Source organism: Globicephala melas, chromosome 13, assembly GCF_963455315.2.
Source record: "Globicephala melas chromosome 13, mGloMel1.2, whole genome shotgun sequence".
In the NCBI taxonomy this organism is placed as follows: domain Eukaryota; kingdom Metazoa; phylum Chordata; class Mammalia; order Artiodactyla; family Delphinidae; genus Globicephala; species Globicephala melas.
Window position 1 is genome coordinate 22,093,876 of NC_083326.1, and position 15,518 is coordinate 22,109,393.

Here is a 15,518-nt window from a genome sequence, read left to right on the forward strand (position 1 = left end):
GACCGGGGCCTCGCCTGATTGCTCCAGTCTTTCCAGCAGCAGAGGGATTAGACACATGCGCACGATTGGTCTCTTTGTGTGCACCGGGAAGGGCTTGGCGTCGATTTACAGTTCCTAACCTAACGGGGCAAAGACCTGGAGCGCGAGCGTGCGCTTAGGAATAAAAATGCACTGTAAAACACGGCCATTGAGATAAACAATTGCCTAGCTCCCGTTGGCCTTCTTCCCTGGGGAGGATCCCCACCGCCCTTTCCCCGGTGTCCAGCTTGGGCGCGGAGATTAAGAGCCCGGGAATGAGGAGCCGTGGCCTCAGGAATCCCGCACCCGGGAGAGCGTGGCTGGCACAGGGAGCCGGGTGGGAGCGGGACCCAGGGCGCGGGTGGCGGGAGGAGCTCCCCGCCCGAGTCGCGAGTGATGGGGCGCGTCTTCCGAGTATCTTCTAGCCCAGCCACCCCGCGGGCCAGGGGGAGGGAGCCGGGCGGCGAATCGGCCCGCCCCCCCCCCGTTCCGCCCCTCCCCCCCGCGCTGGGGAGCCGCGATGGTGCACTCCGGCCAGCTGTGCGCCGCCGAGTGAGGCGCCAGCCCGTGGGTGCTACCGGGGGCGGCGGCTGCGCGGAGGGGGCGCCAGCAGCAGGCGGCGGCGGGGGGCGAAGGTGAGGACCGGAACGCGCAGGGCGGGCGCTGTTCGCGGCGCCGGGCCGCGTTCCCCGTCCGCGGTCACCCTGCCACCCAGCCTGCGTCCCCGGCGGCGGGAGCTCGGGGGCACCGGGCGGCGGCTGGCGGCGGCCGGCTGGATGCGAGACCTGCGCGGACCCCGTGGCGGACGGCAGCTCTCGACTCGGGGAAGCCGAACGCGCTGGCCATGGCCTCCAACTTTAACGACATAGTCAAGCAGGGCTACGTGAAAATCCGCAGCAGGAAGCTGGGGGTGAGTCGCTCGCTAGGCTTTCTCCTTCCCCTGCGCCCGTTTGGCGCAGCTGGCGATGGGGGGCGGGGCGGGGAGAGGTGACCCACTCGGGGGGCAGAGGCAAAGAAGGACCCGGCTCTCCCGCGGACGGCCCGCTTGTTGCTCGGCGGGGCTGGGGGCCCGCACCTGCCTCGGGGGGCTCTGCAGACCCGGCTGAGGGCTCCGGGAGCGCCTGGGTCCCCGTCCTCATGTGCGCGGCGCTGGTTTAGACCCAGACTAAGAAGTCTTGTAGGCGAAAGGGATGGTCAGTTCCGAGATGAATGCGCCCCAGAGGGGGTTTATATTCAGAGCAATCCTCAATGCTCTGTTCTCAGGAGTGTGTGCCTTCGGGTACAACTGCTCTGTGTGCAGGACGTGGACACACGCTCTGGTGTGTGTGTGTGTGCGTTTAGAATCACCATTTTCCCCGCTTCCCCAGCCCGCTTCGAAATTCTCTTTTGATGCCTTGCCTGCGCCCCGCGTCCCTGCCAGCGACTGCCGGCGAGTTTCGTGCTCCCTGAGCAGTTGCCCACCGGCAGGCTCCCTGGCCGCGAGTGCGCCCGGACAGGTGGACCGAAGTCCGCGTGCACGCAGGTGTGTGCTCACGGCCGCTGACACGGGAGCGTTCACGACAGAAAAGTTTAGGGAGACCTTCTCTTGGTTTTTTGAAATATGCTCTGCCCGACTTGGGAGAGAAACAGTGTAGACCCCCGAGGGTTTAAAACTTCTCCAGTGACCGGATGAGGAGGTAAGAGGAACGCGTAGACGGCCCTAGAGGACCTGGGAGGTGGGCTGCAGGGAGTGGGAGGGGAGGGCGGGCACCTGGGCCGAGAGACGCCAGAGTGAGCAGACGTGGGGGGACGGTCGGAGCGACGGGCAGAGGTCCCCGCGGGAGCGCGCGCTGGGGGAGTGGGCACCCGAGGCCGGCCTGGGTGGGCCTGTCCAGAACGCGAGGGAAACTCCATCTGGGGGCCAAAGTGCCCGCTTTCCGGATTCCCTGGATGTCCACCTCACGCTACGGAGCTCCGGAATCCTGAGGCAAAGCGGCCTTGAACGAGAACATTCGCTGCCTTCCCTGCTGAATGGATGAATTACTCTAACTTGGAGAGGGAAAGAGAAGGAGGGAGAACTTCGTTATTCTCATTAAAAAGAAAGAAAGAAAGAAAGAAAATAAATGCTAAACGTATCGTTAGAAAACTAAGGTGGGGTAGAGTCCCTAAAAGAGGAAGGATCACCTCGCACCCAGAAGCCGCTTTGCGCGAGTTGGTGGACACAGGTGTTGGGGGAGGAGGGAGGGGACAGGCAGACTTGCCTTTTTGTGCTGCCCCCGTTGGGTTTCACGTTCGAGATGCAGACTGTACCCCAAGGACACACGGGACCCATTCTCCAACTTCAGCAGACCTGTAGAAGTGGGGAGCACAAACCTGGGTGAGGACAAAGCTCCCCTCGCCCCCGCCTGGCGCCTCGGTGCGCTGCTGCGCGCCCCGCCTGGCGAGAGAGGGCAGACGCGGCGTGCAGACCCTCGGCCGGGTTTCAAGGGCCGCTCCTGGGTAGAAGAATGCGCCTCATTCTTTCCCAGGGAGTGAAGGAAGAACCCTCGTGAAAAGCTGCAGTTGTCCGGCAGGCTGATGGCTTCTCGCGGCCCGGACGTATTGCTCAAATCTGTCACCCTGACAGCCATCGGCCAAGACAGGAGGTGCGGAGCTAGGGCTTGGGGGCGCGGAGGGCGGAGAGGGGGGTAAGAACTGTTCCAGGAACTTGACCTTTGAAGCCCTTTGCTCTCCCACGGGATGCTTGCTCATCATTCTCGCTCTTGCGTCTTCTTGAAATCTCAATTGTGTCTGACACTTCACACGCTATAAGCTAATGGATGATTTAAGTCCCCCGGGGAGATGTGCATCTGCTTCCACAGTCACCGTGTACGTGAAAATCAGACTAAGGAACAGAACGCTGAGAACCCCGCCTTGCGCACTTGGCCTTGGAGTCTATAGGATTCCTCCCCCATCAGAGCTTTCCAGGATTTCATATAATTAAAACTGAATTTGCATCTTAATTATAAGATAGGATCCAGGGAAAGAGCACTGAATGTTTCTTGGGTAACTATGGCATTTACAGCCTTTGAAATGCCCTTTTAGAACACCATACACCGTTTCCCCCCTAAAGATGTGTGCAGATGTTTATTTCATTTCCAAAGCATCTCTTTCCACACCCACTGTTTAGAGCTATGCATGTGTAAAGGACAGCCTTCACAGAAAACAATAAAAGCATGTTTACTTCAGAGTTTGATGTTGAAACAGTTTGCATTGTTTTAATATCAAAATATTAAACTAAATTAACCTTGACTATTTTTGAGAATATTATTTATTTTTAAAAACTTTAGCAACTTTTCTATTCAGAATATGCTAGTATTCAGAATATGCTAGTATTCAGAAGGGTGAATTCCAATGACAGAACTTCACACAGATGATTCTGTGAAGCTTAATAAGTTAAATGGGTCCCGTAAGATAGTAAAACACTAAGTGAATATCATGTGCCTTAAAAATGAAAATGTATAATCATACCCAAAATCATAGTTATAGGAATTATCTAAGCATTAGATGATAGGAATCAGTTATAGGAATTATCTAAGCATAGTTTTCCTAGTTAATAATACATATTCATAATTTTATGGGCTCAGAACTATGAACTTTTCTAAATAAAAGAATACTTTTAACTCAGAGGATACATAATGGTTCTTTTATGGGTTATGTTCAAAATTAAATTTCACAATAAAAATAATTCTAATTAAATATGCACAGATATTTGATTTAGTATGGGTAGAATGCATGCTTTCAAGAACCAAATTTTATAGTATTCTAAGGGAGAAGAAGGCCTGGTTGTGAGGCCAGTTGTATCAGAGATGAAAATGATGACATGAAAATATATTTTGAGATAAAATATTTAATGTGCCCTTTACTCCTCACAAGTTAGTGCTTATTATTATGCTGAATGAGGGCAGAAAAGCATTTCCTGCCCTCTAGGCAGTGGGGCACCCCTTCCAGAGGTGCTTCCAGGTCAAAGTGTTTGAAAGGGCCCCTGCCCTGTGTCTTTTTACAGAACCTAGTGCTACCTGTTGAGGATAATTCCTTAGCCAAATAGTTGGGTGAAGTAGTAAGTGTTAAACTTTTTTTTTGTTGTTTGCTTTCAAATTTGTCTTGGATCATTAATCAGTTTTTCTTCCATTTAGGAAAATAATTTTGAGAAAAAATAGAATCATCTTCCTGAATTTTACTCTTGTCCTTTAAAAAATATGCTTGTTAAGTCATTATTTATTAATTTATTTTTGGCTGCGTTGGGTCTTCGCTGCAGCACGCGGGCTTTTCTCTAGTTGTGGCGAGTGGGGGCTGCTCTTCATTGCGGTGCGTGGACTTCTCATTGCGGTGACTTCTCATTGCGGAGCACGGGCTCTAGTAGCGCAGGCTTCAGTAGTTGTGGCTCACGGGCTCTAGAGAGCAGGCTCAGTAGTTGTGGCGCAGGGCTTAGTTGCTCCGTGGCATGTGGGATCTTCCCGGACCAGGGATGGAACCCGTGTCCCCAGCATTGACAGGCAGATTCTTAACGACTGCATCACGAGGGAAGTCCCAGTCATTACATTTTTGAAGGTATTAAATCATTAAAAGTATAATGATGACTCATAAAGAATCATTTCTTTAAATTCTCTATTAAGTTTTCATTATATTACATTACCATTTCTATAAATATATTGTTTTCCTTTTGCAGGATTTAAAAGCGCTTACTGTAGTTTAGTTCTCACCATCTTATCTGTTGCATGATTTATATTATAATTCACAAGATACCATGGTGGCCAGTATTTTTTTTTTAAGAAAAGAGTACTTAAAAACTCTAATAAATATAAAACAAAGCAAATGCTTTTTGGTCAATATTGTTTATCTCTTAGCCTTTATTATCTATTCTTCTTCTGACCTCTAATAGGTTAAATTTAGTCAGCAAGGCATATATTGCAAAATATCCAACCTGTTCTTGGTTTGCAGATAAACTAAGAACACAATTGCTGAAACTGTTACTAACTTTATATGGGGCTTATTGACTCTATAAATGTAGCAAAAGTAAATGCAGCATTATGCAGTGATATCACCATATCATCACCATCATTGCCACCAGTGTACAAATTCCAGCCTGCAAATAGTCTACAGTAATTCTGCAGTTTGACTGCTTCTAGACTGTCACATCATTGTTTTCAAGGAATTCTATTCAAATACATCATTGTGAATATTCACAGGCACGTTGTGCATAGACAAGTAGTATTTTATGTAGCTTTTTTTTCTAGTTCTTACTCAAAGTTAGCTGAGAGATTGGATTGGTATGTGTGGGTATTGAAGGAGTGTCTCAGGATAGGGTGGTATTACATGTGCAACAAATGGTCAAATCATGGAGCATCTCCTGTTTATCAGGTGGCGTACACTGGGGGTGTGTGTGTGTGTGTGAATATTCCAGAGTCATGTTGTATTAAGTCAAGGTTGTTAACAGTGGATACCTCCTATATCACCACCGCTCATGGTACACTAGGTCAGTAATAATCTCCTTGTCCCCACCTGGCTGTAAGGGAAGCAGGGAAATATAGAGCACAATTTTGGAGTATTTGATGAGCACCAACTTTATGAGCTAATCATCTATTCAGGATTTTCTCTTTTGCATAGTCTCCATTTGTTTTAACAATTATTGTGGATTCATCTATCTCATGCCCTCTCTCCCTCCTTGATTAAAACCTTGAGACACCCCCATACCTGGTTTGATGATTATTTATCTGCTTCTCGTAAACTCTACTGAATTTTCCTGTCCTTTTACAAACAGCTTTTATCTGATGATGGAAGAGAGTATTTATGAGAGATGTTTTTGAAAATTTATCCCGTTACAGAATCTCCCTCATTAATATGAATGGGAATTTTTGTGGGTGCATTTGCATCGTTTTTGGTCCATAGAGCATTTGAAAATTTCTCTGGTCTCCCAAATCTCTAGAAACTATTTTGTGAAGAGCGATTATATCATGTATGAAATGCATTACCAATTTGCCAAGAATTAGATACAATAAATGTATTTAAGATAAGATATATAAATAACAATAATTCTGACCATTCAAAAGTTCAAAAGAACTTTCAGGATCATTACCTCAGATATGAGTTCTCAATTTAAGTATTTAAGATGTAGAAGTTGTATTGGGTGCCTTTAAATCTTTACCCATTTGTGAATATTGTATATCCTGGGCATTTTGCTTTCTGAAATGGATCCATTATATCCATGGTGATTTATCATTTACCTCTTTCTCATTAAATATGGATTTAGAATGTATAAAAATTTTAATTATTTGAGCTGTCTTTCTCTTTCAGATTTTTATTTATGGTGGCTATTATGTATACGTTTAACATGTGTACATACCACTTATTTCTGTATCTATATATATGTCTGCAAAAATCACTTGTTCTTAGAATTTTAGAGTAGAAAATGGTCTTGTATACCTTCTATTCAATCTCTCTATACTAATTTATTTGCAACCGTATGTTTGTGTATATGACATTTTAGCTATTCTAAAGAAATTCTATTATCTGAATTAGTGAGACTTTTTCCTTTTTAAAACATCCCTATGTATGCATATGGACATGCCTGAGTTTCTTTGAATTTTCAAAACTTAAAGCCAAAAGCAAAGACAATAAAAGTAAGCCTAACTGTAAAAACCAAAGCCAGACATTTTGCTGGCTTTGATAGTAAATGATTATGCCCATGCAATACCTGGGGGAAGCCATTAAATCAGGTGTGAGATATAAGAGTTCACATCTCAGTTTTTGACTTGCTAGGTTTACAGATGACTGCTGTCAAGGTGAACTTTAAAAGCTGGCATTCCCTCAGATAACAAAGATTTTACTCAGTACTCAGGGAAATCTTTTAAAGGACGAAAATAGCCTAATCAAACAGTGGTCAACTATCTTTGTAAGTTTTACATTCCCAATTTCCTTAAAAGTATTTTAGAAGTGCTCGATAATGGTTGACATTGGGGATGAGTATAAAATAACATGAGTATAAAATAACATATGTATTTGAAATCGGTGTCATTGTTTTGAAGTATTTTTATTCTAATGTGTTGTTCTATTTGGGTCATAATAAGCCATGTGACTACTACTAAGACTATTGAGTATTCCTATCGTTGGTCTGTTTCTGTTTCCATCCACTTTGTTTTAGACACTGTAGAATTTAAAAAGCAAGCAATACAAATAAAAGCTACCTGTATTCCCACCATCTACAGATCATCTCTAGATTTTGTAAATTTTGAAGTGCTAGTTTAAAGGAAAAAGTAATTTCTACCAATTGAGACAAACTAATTAAAATAGAGTATACTATAGTTTCTTTGCCTTCAGTTTATAGCTTTTGCTTCATTTTACTCACGGTATTTTCTTTATTCTTCAAGCTCTGGGTAACTTGTCCAGAGAGGCCAAGAATTCTAGGTAGAGAACATTTTCGTTAACTTTCTGCATAAATCTCCATTAGTTTTTTTTTTTTTAACATCTTTATTGGAGTATAATTGCTTTACAATGGTGGCCATTAGTTTTTATTTTAAGATACAGGGCAGGATTATCTTCTGAGTAATTCATTTTTACATTATAACACTATTTCCCACTGAGAATATTGCACCTGTCAGTCAAACTGGATGGAATAAGGAATGATATTTTGTTATGAGCAGAGAACAGCAATTCATTTAATAAAGAAAACTATTTTCGTGTTATTTGAAATGAATGGTGGTTGTAATCTTTGAACATGTGCAAAGTGCTTTGCCTGCTATTTTACTGACTCCATTGCATAAAGCTTGGCTTAACAGTAAAATGACTTGGAGGACAAATACAGTGAAGTTTGAGACTTTTTAAAAAAATTGATACAGTGAAGTTTGAGACTTTTTTAAAAAAATTGATTAATTAATTTGTTTTTGGCTGCATTGGGTCTTTGTTGCCGTGCTCAGGCTTCTCTTTGTGGTGGCTTCTCTTGTTGCAGAGCACGGGCTCTAGGCACGTGGGCTTCAGTAGTTGTGGCATGCGGGCTCAGTAGTTGTGGCTCATGGGTTCTAGAGCACAAGCTCAGTAGCTCTGGTGCCTGGGCTTAGTTGCTCCATGGCATGATGGGATCTTCCCAGACCAGGGCTCAAACCCATGTCCCCTGCCTTGGCGGGCAGATTCTTAACCACTGTGCCACCAGGGAAGCCCTAATTTGAGACTGTATAATAGTAACATAATCATGTTGCATTGGGTGTACCATGCATCTTACAGCTTATAAAGAATTTTCACGTATATTTTATAATTCTCCCAGCATACTTTTGAAAGCATATTTAGTTTTTAACCCCATTTTATACATAAGCTAAAATTTAAAAGAAGTAAAATGAATCAGCCAGGTCTACAGAGATACAGATTGGGTTTGTATGTGTGAGTGCGTATACTCAAATCTAGGTTTTATAACTTCAAGTTCAGTGTTATATCTACTATGAACAGTTTCCACTTTGCAAAATATGTGGACAGGTAGTAACAGATATGTGTACTATTCGAAGTAAATGTGTTTTCTTTAATTGGTAACATAGTGTAAAGCAAATATTATCATTAACTTAGCCTTAAGCTAACTGTATTGCATATAAAAGTGTGTTTGGCAGGTGGGAGGTGATGGAAATGGGTGAAGGAGGTCAAAAGTACACACTTTCAGTTATTAGATAAATAAGTTCTGAGGATGTAATATATACAATGGTGACTATAGTTAGCAATACTGTATTGTATATTTGAAAGTTGCTAGAAGGGTAGATCTTAACAGTCCTTATCACAAGAAAAAAATTGCAGCTGTGTGAGGTTATGGATGTTAACTAAACTTATTGTGTTGATCAGTTCACAGTATATACATATCAAATCATTAAGTTGTATACCTTAAACTTATACAAAGTTATATGTCCATTATGTCTCAAAAAAGAGGGAAAAAAAGAGCTATGTAATGAAAGAATATACGCCACAGTAAGGAGGTTCTGTACAGATATTTCTCCAGGCCACTTGAATGGCCTTGATTTCATTTTCATTGCACCGTCTAAAACTCAGCTAATCTCTTCTTTTACGAAAGGAAAACAGGCTTCAAAAACCTACAGTGTCCTGGTAGAATTTAAAATGTTTTAAAAATATTTAAATCTATTTATTTTACCATTATCTTTATTTATGAAAAGCCATCTTTTGTTTAAGGTTGTCATATAAAAGCTTATGTTTGAATGAACTTAATGAAAAGTGAGTTTATTTAAAGAAAAACACAAGTAAAAAAATAATAAACATTTACTGGGATCTGGCACAAAAGGTGACATAGTTATGCAGCAAAAAGTGTGATTGTGTTACCCTGTTGCTTTAATATCAGGCAGCACTGAAGTATACCCTGAACTCTGAGAGGCTGAGGTGGGTTGTGTGTTTGTGTGGCTTGCTACTCTTAAGTGGCAGGAGTTGAAATAGGTATACCGAAATGATGTTCCTTTTTTTTCCCTTAGTTTCCTTATTTTTCTAAATTGGCTATATGCCTTTGTCACCTACATTTGTAAACTTTTATATAAGATGTATTGCGTGTGTAAACGTGTAGTTAATTTTCTCCTCATGATTTCTTCTTTGTAAATATGAAATTACTTTTCCTGACCATTCACTATCCTTTTGAATATGCATGTATGTGTGTTTGTGTATACGTGTGTACATATGTACACATACATAGATACATGCATATATATAATGTGATATATATGTTATATATTAAATAGAATATGTATATATCTCCAAATGGTCTGTTAGTCCTCATTCATGCTGAATTGTTATCCTTCCTGACTCTGTAAAAGCACCTAGCCCAACTCCAGGAGAAGAAAATGTGCACAAAATGTCTTAGCACACTTTTTAAAATGTAAATTGTTACATGTTCACATTATACTTTATTTGGAAAAAATATTTGATATTAGTCTAAAATTGAAATTTAGTGTATCTTTCAAAAACTATAACTTTTAAAGGGTGGCAACCAGTAAGAGAAAATTCTGTATTTATCTCTGTCTACATAACTCTAGTGAAACTTCTCACATACTATTCAAGAAAAAGAACAAAAACATACTTTTGACATATTTGAACTTGCTTAGAAAACTATGCCTTTTCATTTAACTTACTAGGGAAAAGGAATACATCTCTCTGAGTGCTTTAAGGACCCTTGGGGCTATGCTGTAGAAAGGACCCATGTCATTTTACTGATGCTTTTATAAACTTCATTACACTTTGGAATCTTTAAGTATTAGCTATGTAATTCTTCTAAATAAAAGTACATCCAGTGCCAAATCATGATGTTTAGCTATAAGGTACCAAATTTATGTATAAGTATGAAATGTACTCTTCTATACATTTAAAACATAACAACTATTTAACGCTCCAAAGGCTACTTAACACTCATACTGTTGCATCCTGATATTTTGCATAATTCTCTACATTACTTAGCCCTCTATTAAAAAAAGATTCTCAATATTTGTGAGGGACTGCATGCTGGAGTCCCTGGGATGGGTGTGGAACGTTGAGGTAAAGGGCCAGAATAAAGGAGCTTGCTCTGTCCTGAGAATCCAGGAAGTCACTGATGTGTTTACAGGAAAGGTCAAATGTTCATTCTCAAGTCAGCAACATCCCTGAATCTCGGGTGTGTAGAAAGGATTGTAGTCAGGTAGGACTTTTGGCAAGGAGACCAAATAGGAGTGGGTGTTAGTATCCAGAAAAGGCACTGGTAATTCTAGTGGCTAGCTCTGATTGAGAATCGCCGATGTAGAAGTATTTTTTCCAGCACTGAGAACAAACAATTCTTCAACCTATTATTGTTTGCATTGAGAAGTCAGCTGTCAGTCATATTGCTACCTTTTGAAAAGGATTAGCCTTTTTTTCCTCAGGCTGCTTGTAACTTTCTCTTTTCCTGGTTTTCAGGAGTTTTGCTGTCATATGTGGAGGTGTAGTTTTTATTCTGTTCATTATTTTGGGGTCTATAGTGCTTCTTAATTCCGTTAGCTTGATATCTTCCTGCAGTTCTAAAAAATTATCCACTATTACTCTTTCACATATCAGTTCTGTCCATTTTTTCTCTTCTTCCTTACTCATATGTTAGATCATTTGTACCATACGTCTGTGCCTTTATACCTTTTCTTTTCCCTATTTTTGTGTCTTGAAGATTCAGGATGGATGTTTTCTACTGAAATTTCTTCCAGTTCACTAATTTTCTATTCAGCTGTGAATAATCTACTGTTAAACCTATTCATTATTATCAATTTAAGTAATTTTTTCAGGTCTAGGATTTTCATTTCATTCTAATTTTTAGAATTTCCTATTAAAAATTCTCAGTTTTTATCCTTGGTAGTCTTCAGTGCCTTCAGATAGATGATTTTTGTATTTGTCCAGCATTTCTAATCAACAGCAGAAAGGCTGGCCTAAATTACCTGGTCCACCATTAACAGGAATGGAGCAGTCCCAGCTGGTTGAGTTTTACAGTGATTTCTTTGTGAGAGCTAGAGGCCATGTGGTCCTCTGGAACTCCACTGAGAGCCAAGAGGGTCAGCTGTAGCTCTTCCCTAGTAGTGAGACCCTTTCCCTGTGGGAATTTTGTCTTGAAATGTTTTCAACAGGTTATTTACCTCCACATTAGTACTAGGGTTTGTGATAGTGAAGTTGAAGAAAAATGAAGATATTTACGTGATAGGACTAACTACAACTTTGCAGGTAGTGTACGTGGGTCTAACCTGCCCCTGTATAAAAATGGAGGGAAAACAAGGCAAGGATTCTAAGCCTGCTCTAGGGTTTGACTTAACGAACAAGGCCAAATAGTTCTGCCTGTCAAAGCAATGGTTCTTAGCCCTGGATACACATTGCAATCCTAGGAGAGGGGTTTTGAGTTTGTTTGTTTTAATATTTACTAAATGCAATGACAAGATCGGCTCCCAGAGAGGCTTATTTAGTTGATCTCTGGGCAGTAGAATTGTTTTTGTTTGTTTGTATTTGTTTGGTTTGGTTTTAATCTACCCAAGTGATTCTAGCATAAGTGAAGTACTTTTCACCAGAAAATAATTTCAAAGCAAGCTATTTATCACTATATATTACCACAGAACCCTACTGAACTAGGATAAATAGTTTATAATATACCTCAAGAAGTAGCTAAACCAATTAACAATACAGTTCAGACATCCATCATTTATTTTTTTCACCCAGCATTTGAATGTTCTTCCAACTATTTGGAGAATAATCCCACATTATGGATGTTGAAGATAGCAAATAATGGCTCACATTGTAGAAGATAAAATACCAAAAATATTATTTCCTCATCTTCCTTGCTACTAGGGTATGAGAAATGAGTTAGTATTGCCAATTACATGTCTAGACATTGAGTTATTGATGCAAGAGGCAACCCAGTGGAGAAGTCTTCACAGGGCACGCAGAATAGTCCTTTCTCCTGGATTAATTTATTGATGCAAAAGTAGAAGCAATGCAAACTGTCCAAAAGCAATAGCTTCATCAAGAAACTTTAATAATTTAATGGGTCACTTATGGTTTCTTAGTCTTGAACCTGGTTCTCCAGCCTCTATTCCTGATTTGAGGTAATGAAAAATTGAATAAATGTTTTTCCATCTAAGTCAGCCATTGTCAGCTTTGATTACAACTAATAGCAACTAATACATCCAATGGATAAAATGGCATTATTGGAAGTGATGCAATTAAATTTTAAAATATACTAAAATCCTATGTATACTAAATATATACTAAAATAACTAATTTTTATAGTAATGGTTATTAAACAATTGTCCTTAACAATATGTAGACACTAGAATTCATTTTCTGTTGTGGTCACTCCTAATGTGGACGTATAGAGCATAGTTAGTGAATTACTCTGTTCACCCATGGAGAAGTTTAGGAGCTTTAATGGAAGCATACATTCAGACCCTATATAATTATGAAAAAGTTTGTTCTAGAAGAGGAACCCACACAAATGTACGCAACACATTTTTGACAAAGGTGCAGAAACAATTCAGTGAAGAAAGGATATCTTTCAAATAAATGTTCTGGGAGCAATTGGACATCCATAGGCAAAATGAATGAATCTCAACATAAACCTCACACCTTATAGCTCAAAATAGATTAGCGATTTAAATGTTAAAAGTAAAACTTGATAACTTCATAAAAATGAAAAACTTTTGCTTTATGAAAGAGCCTGTGAAGAGGATTTAAAGAAAGCTATTGCGGGAGGGGAGATTATTTACGAGCTACATGTCTCTAACAGAGAACTTGAATAAAAAACTCTTAAAATGCTGCAGTTAAATTTAAAAAACAATAATCCAGTTAGAAAATGGGCAAAAAAATGAACTGATCCTTCGCAAAAGTTGATATGCAGATGGAAAATAAGCACATGAACAGATGTTCAACATTATTAGCCACTAGTGAGATGCAGATTAAAACCACCATGAGTTATCAGTAAACACCTATTGGAAAGGCTAAAATGAAAACCTGTGACAACAGCAAATACTGGCAAGAGGCAGGAAACCTGGATCACTCATACGTTGCTGTTGGGAATGTGACATGGTTCAGACACTCGTGAAAACAATGTGGCAGTTTCTTAATTAAACTAATTATGCAGTGGCCATACGATCGTCAGCGGTACCATCCACTGGACATCGATCCCAGAGAAATTAAAACTTTTGTTCACAGGGAAACCATACACAAATGTTTGTAGCAGATTTATTTGAAATATCCCCAAACTGAAAACAAACCAGATGTCCATCATTGGGTGAGTGGTTAAACTGTAGGACATCCACATCATGTAATACTACTCAGCAATAAAAAGGATTAAACAACTGATAATCCCCAAAGATGAATCTTGAGAGAATTATGTTGAGTGAGTGAAAAAAAAATCCCAAAATGTTATAAACTGTGTGATTTCATTTATATAACATTCTTGAGATACAAAATTATAGAAGTGAAGAATAGATTTGTCGTAGCCAGAGGTTATAGACAGGGGAGAGCAAGTGGAGTTTGTGTGTGGATAGGGTGATAAAAGGGCAATGTGAGGGATCTTTGTGGTGATGGGGATATTTTGTATCTTGACCGTATTAATTGACATCCTGGTTGTAATAGTGGACTATATAAGATGTTCCCATAGAGAAAATTGAGTAAAGAGAATGCAGGGTCACTCTGTATTATTCTTCATAACTGCACGTGGAACTACAATTATCTCAAAAATGTTTAATTAAAAAATGTAAGCGGGGGGCTTCCCTGGTGGCGCAGTGGTTGAGGGTCCGCCTGCCGATGCAGGGGACACGGGTTCGTGCCCCGGTCCGGGAAGATCCCACATGCCGCGGAGCGGCTGGGCCCGTGAGCCATGGCCGCTGGGCCTGCGCGTCCGGAGCCTGTGCTCCGCGGCGGGAGAGGCCGCAGCGGTGAGAGGCCCGCGTACCGCAAAAAAAAAAAAAAAAAAAAAAGTAAGCGGGGCATCAAAATGTAGCCCCATTTTACAAATGTGATACCTCTGAGCCTCACTTTTCTTATTTGTAAAATGAGGATAAGAATACCAACCTCATAGTACTTTGTTAACGTTAAATAACTGTAGTTTACAAGATCTGAAACAGACCTTGGTCTATGATGCTCAAAGTCCTTGACAGAGCTACTGAAAGTGTATCGCTTTGAAAAGGAATATGCATCTTTGCAGCCCTTTTGAATTGGGGTCCCATAGCAAAGAAAGCCTTATGTGAGTAATGCTTCAGTGACCATGGGAGTGTAGATAACTCTACTAGAATCCTGATTTTAATTTCTTTGAATATGTACTGAGAAGTGAAACTGCTGGATCCTATGTAGTTCTGTGTTTAATTTCTTGAGGAACCTCCATACTGTTTTCCATAGTGGCTGCACTGACTCCCCTGCCCACCAAAGTGCACTGAGTTCCCTTTTTTCCACATCTTTGCCAACACTTGTTATCTCTTGCCTTTCTGATGTTAGCCATTCAAACAGGTGTGAGGTGATGTCTCACTGGGGCTTTGATTTGCACTTCCCTGATGATTAGTGATGTTGAGCACCTTTTCCTGTACCTGTTGGCCATCTGTATGTCTTCTTTGGAAAATATCTATTTAAGTCCTCTGCCCATTTCTAAGAGTGTTGTTGGTTTTTTTTGCTGTTGAGGTGTATAAATTGTTTAAATATTTTCGTTATTGACTCCTTATCGGATACATGATTGGCAAATATTTTCTCCCATTTCATAGGTTGCCTTTTTATTTTGTGGATGGTTTCTTTTGCTGTGCAGAAGTTTTTTTAGTTTGAAAATATAAATGTTGATTATTTTGCAGTTGCACATTAGTGTTCTCTGTGAAATGAGGTTTATTTTATATCAGCTATATTTGCCCACAGGACACCTTAATTACTAGGAGCCAAGCGGCTTGAACACTCCATTGACTCTGGAGACAAACAGCAGTGCAAACTTCTCTACCTTTGCTTTTGAGCTCAAAGTGAGCCACCTTGTCCAAATTTTAGAAAATGTCATT

At 40.8% G+C, this 15,518-nt stretch overlaps 1 protein-coding gene across 1 annotated transcript in view; it reads left to right on the top strand.

Moving 5' to 3' along the window:
- The first annotated feature begins 561 nt into the window (after window positions 1-561).
- Window positions 562-15,518, top strand: part of DOK6 (docking protein 6) — a 430,409-nt gene continuing 415,452 nt past the window's right edge. The window contains exon 1 of the mRNA XM_030868146.2: window positions 562-928. Within this exon, the coding sequence (XP_030724006.1) occupies window positions 863-928 (66 nt within the window). The 5' untranslated portion in view covers window positions 562-862. The remainder of the gene's footprint in view (window positions 929-15,518) is intronic.